We start from the raw sequence: 7,504 nt of genomic DNA, 5'->3' as shown, positions 1-7,504 counted from the left end.
GCTTCTATTTTAGTTCATTTTTATTTGAATACATATTTATTATTCGAAATATGTCACACACAAAAATACCATATAAATAAATAATATTTATTTCGCATTTTAAATAATTAGTTCCTTATTGTTTTATTAACCTACATATTACTTGCCATACTATTTATACCTGTCAAAAAATAATGTTTTTAAGGGAAAACAAAATGAAATTGCAACACCTTGTCCAATGAAGTTGTCATAATCGTATAATGGTGTTTTTCTGGAAAGTAATATTGTTTACGCGGTCAAGAACATAGCCAGGAAAATATTTGGCGGGGGACAGTACAGGCAACTGATAATTTCCCGTAGTGGACAAAGAGTAAGGCCCCATTTGTTACTTAAAAAGTTCTTGGCTCGTTTATTAGTTGAGGACGATCTGTCAGCAGTACATTTCAGTAATACTGAATTATTTAAAAAACAATAATAGTTTATTAAAGAGAATATTTTAGGGGGTACATACCCCTTGAAGTCCTCGCTGGCTACATTCTTAGACGCGGCACAATAATAGCACTCATATTTTATGAAATATATCCTTCGTACAACATGAACTGATTAAAAGATACGGTGTTTTTTTCTAGAATCGTTTCCACAATAAAATCAAATCCATGCATAAACTGTATTACACAATAAAGCCTAATTAAATTCTACAGATTTCACACCAAATTAATTAGTAGATTTTAACAAGCGATACGACATGACCTAAGATAAAAACGAGTTCAGCCGATATCACTTGGGAAAAAAACAGTATTTTTAATGTTGTCTCTTCAAAGTGTTTGAATGTACTAGTATGTTTCATGTCTTAAAGAAGTTTTTAAAATTTGACTGTTAATTTATTGATTAATCAGGCTTTTCTGACTGTATGAGGATTTGTGACATTTAGAGTTTTTGTCCTTTGTGCACACCTGACGTGCCATAAGTGTCAGAGGTGGTGAAGAAGAGACGATGTCGACCTATTTATATTACTTATCCGCTGCAACGCTGGCAGTTCTGGTGATCGTGTTTCTCTTTGTTAATATGTTATTTGAAAACAAGAAATTAAATCAGCTGCTCGTTATCGGCAAAAAGCTTAATACTTTGACATCACATTCTGTAAGCATTGGCATCAAGCTTCATGCTGATTAACAATGTTGTACTACATTCAGACTTAATGTAAAACTACTACGGTACAATATATTTTGTCCAAAGTTTAAAGCGGTATTGTAATACTCCTAATTCACAAACCCTTAACTGCATTGCTATTAGATTGAAAGGGATGTATTTTATTTTTAATGACATATTTCTCAAAATAAAATCGTATGCAATAAACTACCCCTCTCCACCCCCACAACCCAGATACATGTAAGTATCTGATTAAACGACTTTATAAGTAGTCATTTTTTATAATTACTTCTGTTGAATACTGATGTATTCTCCCAAATGATATTCTATTGGCTTTCTATCTCAGATAAATCAATTAATTTTTAAAGTTTTGTAGAGGGGGGTATGGAGTTTGTAATTTTCATTTTAATACCAAGAGGAAGTAATGGGGAGATTAATACGCTATCTAGTGAATCAAAGGACAATGCTTACTTTATTTACAAATATGTAGTATAATATGAAAACGTTTTTTAAAATCAACAAATAATATAATCAGAACCGTACGTAAAAGGGTTTTTGCCTCAGTTGGGGAACGGGTATTCTGGATGCTTTTGCATTCCTCTCAGCAGATCTCCGCAGAATTTTCTTCCGTCTTCTCCTTTGTCCAGAGCATTCAACTCGGCCATCTCCTTGTTGGTCAGCACAAAGTCGAACAACTGCAAAATGTGCTTATCAATTTACTATTCTGTAGTCTCAAGTAAACTATGAAATCTCATTAAAAACTCTTGGAGCAATTAGAAAAAAATTTAAAGTGCAGTAAATGTTATGAAAACAACACTTCGGTTGGAAAAATAAATGATATCGATAAAATGTTGTTTTCATAAAATTTACTGCAGAATGAAAGCTCAGTAAGACTATCTGTGAACATGGTTTTTATTTTCCTTACTTGGTGGTTTTTAAGGTTTAAAATAGTGTCAGAAATTACCATACCATACTTTCAGTTATTTTATACCTCTCCTTTGAAAAATATAGTATTTGCGAGATGTAGGAAACACGGTATATGGTGAATGGACTCACCTGAAAGTTCTGGCGGATACGGTCAGGATTGACACTCTTGGGGATGATGTTGATGCCGGACTGGATGAGAAACCGCAGCAGAACCTGAGCTGTTGTTTTGTTATGAGATTTTGCAATGCGTACCACCACTGGATCTGCTCTTGGATCCTCATCTTTCCCTCTGGAAAAGCCAAGCACTTTGTTACATTGACTTTGAGAAAACTTTCTTTCCAACATTATCAATCTTACAACTTCATGGAACATGACGTTCACAAATAGTTTTGGTTATCGGCATTACAGTATTTTTAGACAGTACTCTATACCAATAACTCACCCTTCTAATGTAACTCCTGCTTTTTTCACAAACGCCACCATACCAGAAGATCCAAGCGGGGCGTAAGCAGTCATGATGATTCCATTGTCCTTGCAGTACTTCTGCAGATCCTTCTGTTGCAAGTACACGTGTAACTCTACTTGGTTATTGACTGGTGGAATACGAGATATCTTCTGGATCCTCTCTAGCTGGTTAATGTTGAAGTTGGATACTCCTATAGCTTTTGCTCGGCTTCTGTCTACTTGTTTTTCCATCGCCTGCGAATACCACAAATCAAAGTTTTTTGATGCACGATTTTTAAACACTTTGCTTTCCCTTATACATTATACTCTATTATCAAATATTGTACGAAGCGCAAAAATCTTTACCTTCCAAACAGCAAGAATGTCAGTGGTTTGATCCAATTTAAAGGACCCGTCTTCATTGCGAGGCCTCAGACCTATACCAGACTGTAGGCCCACGGGCATATGTACAAGATACAAATCCACGTATGACAATTGCAATGCTGACAGAGACTGCTTCAGGTAGTCCTCCACCAAATCTTCGCGCATAGCGTTGTTCGGTAGCTGTAAAAAATTCTCTTTTATTGCAAACAATATAAAAAACGAACAAGAAAAATACTCTATTAACACTAACGTTTAATGGATACAAATTGTGACTCGCCGAGTTCAATAACCTGTAGTCAGTCCTGTACACTAAAAGGAGTATACCTAAATACAGGATCAAATTTGCGACCCTTAGGTCAAAATATACACGTTCTTCCGAACCTAGTTAGTTGTCAAAGTTCAATTTTTTACTGCTCAAGTGCATTTATAACACATATGAATAATTTAAAATTAAATATGAATAAATATAAAATATTATATGCAGAATAACTAAGAAGAATATATAATACAGCTCAAAACTGTAATTGTGTCGGTTGCCGAGTGGTCTAAGGCGTCAGACTCTGGATCTGAGTTAAAAGATAGCGTTGGTTAAATCCTGTTGGGACCATCGACTTTTTACTCAATCGACTCTCCTCTTATTCTGTTTTATAGGATCTTCGCACAAACCAGTAGTCCAAGACGATGGGAAGAATAAGGCTTAAAGGGTTTAAATTTTCGATTTTTTCTCCTTAAAAAATAATATTGTAATGTTTTCCACAAATTTATTAAGCTGAGAGATTAGCAAGAATCGCTTGGTGTAAAGTGTTTTCAAGTCAAAACATCACACACTGTTATCTTCATAGTTAATTCTGAAAAATATAGTATTTAGGCACGGTAAAATAAGGCGCTTTTAGGTGCCTATTCATCCAAAAAATAAGAGTATGATATTTTTTAATTAGGGAACATTTTATTAAGAGTTTCTTTAATGTTTTATTTCGCTGTGGAATGTGATATTAATTTCCAGAAGTCTCTTTTTCAGTAAAGAATTTTAAAGTTAAACTAACTTGTAAAGGAAGTAAGTATAGTCCTTAGTACCTTGGTAACAATGAAGAGCTCCTCACGCTTGATTTTACCGCTGTCCAGCCACTTCTTGAGTACGTTCCCGATCATCGCCTCGTTCTCATAGGCAAAGGCCGTGTCGATGTGTCTGTATCCGGCCGTGAGCGCGGCATCCACCGCCGTCTCGATCTCTTCAGAGCTGGCCTATAAGTGTAACAAATCTTGAGGTGATACATGTATTCATTAGATAAATATGCACTAAATGCCAATGCTAATGGCGCAGTGTGATGGGAACGATTATCATCGCAAAATAACCGGATCAAGCTACGTCGAGCGTGGCTGCTGCTTGGATGGGTGACCGCTAAGTAATTCTGCCCTTGCAAGCAGCCCGCCTGCCCGGCCGTTGGTGGTGGTTCGGAAGTCACCTTCAGTCGTTACTCTCAAGGTTAAGTGTTAGAGAGGGCTTCTTAGCCCTAACTTCGCCTGGTAAAATAAGACATACTTTACTTTACTTCTTACTAAGTATAAAAATGGACTGTCCAAAACAGCAGTGAGTGTCTTCGACAAATCTCTTTCTGCTTACTTGAAAGAAAGGTAGTTTTCACATGTTTTCACAAAAAATTAAGATGTAGATTCATTATCGGTTAGAATCTTAAATTGTACTCAAACTATTTTGCCCAAATCTGAATAAAAGCTATCTTAATGTTGAGAGTAACTAACGAAAGTATGCAACCAATGAATAAATACTGTTTTATACCATGTTTAGACTGGCTTTGTTAAAAATACGAATTTTTGTATACTACTCTAAACGTTGTATTCCCACTATATGGAAAACTTACGAGACTTCATAAACACGTAAGAAGAACCACTGTCACAAATGGCCAGAGAATTGATTTTTGTTCTACGATGCGCATTCCTTTTCCAGACTTTGAACGGCCGCCTTTTAGAAACCTTAAGAAATGAAAAATTTTCAACATTAAATATTTTTAACGTATAATTGCTGGTGTATATTAGGAAATAACCGTGTAGAAAGTTTGCTTATTTGTATTTGTGATTAATGCTCCCAAACTTGAAACGTTTTACTGTTTGAAACAGGCTGACTGAAACAATCTACGTGCAAATACTACGTTTGTATCAAGGTTGGTGTAATTCAATTAAATAGAAATAAAATAAATAGACTGGATCGTGGGTATAGCAAGAATGTAGGCAGGAAAATATTTGGAGGGGGGGTTAATACAACGTATAATTTCTCAAAATGAATAGAAAGTTTTTTAAACGCGAACTTTCAAACCGAAACAATTGAAAATTTGGGGGGAGTCCGGACCCTCTGGACCCCCTCGCTGGCTACGTCCTTGGACATAGGTTGGCGTCAAGAGAAGCCGGGTCAAAGTGGTATTACCAATTATGTGTGTGTGGGGGGGAAGAGAAATACTGAAGTCATCTATACTAGTGAGCGTCGCGTGCTATTTTTTAAATACTGTAAACTATTCATCTGTTACAATAATGACTATTTCACTCTACAGTAGTAATTTCAATGTATAAATATGACTCAACTGCTACCAAAAACACTAATACTACGTCTAAACACGTAATTGTCGTAACTAAGGAAAGTTGGAATACCAAATTATGTACGTAATAGCTAATTTCTATTATTATATTATTCAGTTCTTTTTCAAAAACTTTACCGCTTACAAAAACCGCCTGACCAAATCAACAAAAACTTTCTCACAAAAAAGCTTTTTATGTTTTGCAATTAAGAAACATTTTATTACTACATTTCATAGCTTATTCTAATACAATTAAAAAATGAACTATAAATTTTAAAATCCTATATTATTATACCTCTACCCGTGAGTCCATAATTTTAGAATTTTATTATAACTTAACCTAGCACGTTTACGACAACATGCTACTGAAACATGGTGAGTTAAAACTAAGCGCCAGTTTTGGACTGTATATCAATGAAATTATAACCATCCAGGTGTTTCTTCTGTAATGGCCCTTGAATGCTTATTCTATTTCTTCTTTATAATCTGTGCTAAAAATGAGTAGGAGGGGTAACTCTATAAGTCATCTACGTCCCATATTAAGCTGTTATTGCAATAAAACGTACGAAAGTGCATCTCAATTAATAGCTAATGTAATTCATCAAAAATAATTAGGTTTAGATAGGAGATATTGGAGTTTCAGATCCACGATAAACTACAAGTAATGAAAACAGTGTGCAACATTACTTGTCATTTCATTTATTATTCGTGATGAAGAAATCAGAAATCTATTACAACAAAAAACTACTGAGTAATTTCTAGTACTTACATTGTAAAACTTATATTCAGGAGCATTTAAAATTTAATATACATATATTTACAGCGGTAATAATTGATAATTTTTTCAAAATTGTAAACCTATACTCCATATTTTCATGCTAAAACATACTATATTATTGGAGGGAAATTAAATTGTTACCACGATCACACTTACCAGCCAAGTTCCCAGGCCGACATAAGGCATCTTAATGCTAGCTGCAGTTAGAACAGACCTTGCGGTAATAGAACTTGCCATGTTTCACTAAAGTTGCACAATACTCTGAAATGTAAGCAGTAAAACACAACCACACGAGTAGACTGTTGTAGACACACTATCTGTATAACTCTGGCATCTGCCACGCTACTTATAGCAATACTCCCAATATCTTATCTAGAGTGCGAGATAAAGTGGTTTGATTAGTTACTTGATAGATAAACGGTATAATGTATTGCATTGGTATTAATATCAATCTCAGAGCATCCGTCAGGTGTTGTGTTCACTGATAAAGCACTTATCACCGACGAAAATACTGGATATTGTTTCAGAAATATGATTACCTGATAAATATAGGAATGGGTAAGTAAATTTATTCTCAGCTTAGATATGGTTGTGTAATTTGAAGTTTTTTGCAAATGAAACAAAAAACCAAACTAGTTATCCACATACTGTATGTCCTTGGAACTAAAGTTAATTAAATGTGTTGTTTACGAGTTACATTATATGGAATATAATAAATATATACTGTTTTCCATAATATAGGAGGAGTGCTTAATGTAGCAATATATATTAATTTATACTGGTTTTATCACGTGATAATAATGATGCTCCATTAGAGCGCAGAGCCTCTGGTGTTATAATTTACTAAAAAGGTAAACCTGAGAATGTCCATGTGTACTGTGCGAATTCCCAGAATTTCTCCAATAAAAAAGAGACCCTAGATACGATAATTGCGATTGCGTCCTACGTGTAGTTTAAATAAAGTGAATTTTTAATTCGGATTCGTTTTTATATTTTATTACTATACACTACACAGTGTGCTTGTAAACTCTCTTGAAATTTTTACAGTACATGTTCTTATTATATACTTTTACATCCTCTATTTTTTTTGGCTTTTATACCCAGCTTATTATCACACATTAAAGCATATTATTTATAAGCAATTATTTTGCCCGTATATTGTTATAATTACTCTAATGAAGAATCAAGGCTTTCCAGTACAAACCTCATTAAAAATTGTTATTATAATTCTAATCATAAAATTTTCAGATATAATTCC

The 7,504-nt window shown here is 34.3% G+C and overlaps 1 protein-coding gene across 1 annotated transcript; it reads right to left on the bottom strand.

The window, feature by feature from the left end:
- Positions 1-1,581: 1,581 nt before the first annotated feature.
- LOC124360761 (1,5-anhydro-D-fructose reductase-like) lies at positions 1,582-6,581 on the bottom strand. Its single transcript, XM_046814641.1, has 6 exons — positions 6,403-6,581; positions 3,958-4,125; positions 2,866-3,063; positions 2,498-2,754; positions 2,185-2,344; positions 1,582-1,823 (listed from the first exon to the last, which is right to left on the bottom strand). Exons 1-6 carry the CDS (start codon positions 6,481-6,483, stop codon positions 1,689-1,691), a joined length of 999 nt encoding a protein of 332 aa, XP_046670597.1. The 5' UTR covers positions 6,484-6,581; the 3' UTR covers positions 1,582-1,688.
- Positions 6,582-7,504: the final 923 nt, after the last annotated feature.

The sequence above is a fragment of the Homalodisca vitripennis genome, chromosome 4 (assembly GCF_021130785.1).
Source record: "Homalodisca vitripennis isolate AUS2020 chromosome 4, UT_GWSS_2.1, whole genome shotgun sequence".
NCBI classification, from domain to species: Eukaryota; Metazoa; Arthropoda; class Insecta; order Hemiptera; family Cicadellidae; genus Homalodisca; species Homalodisca vitripennis.
This window is presented reverse-complemented; position numbering and strand designations above follow the sequence as displayed.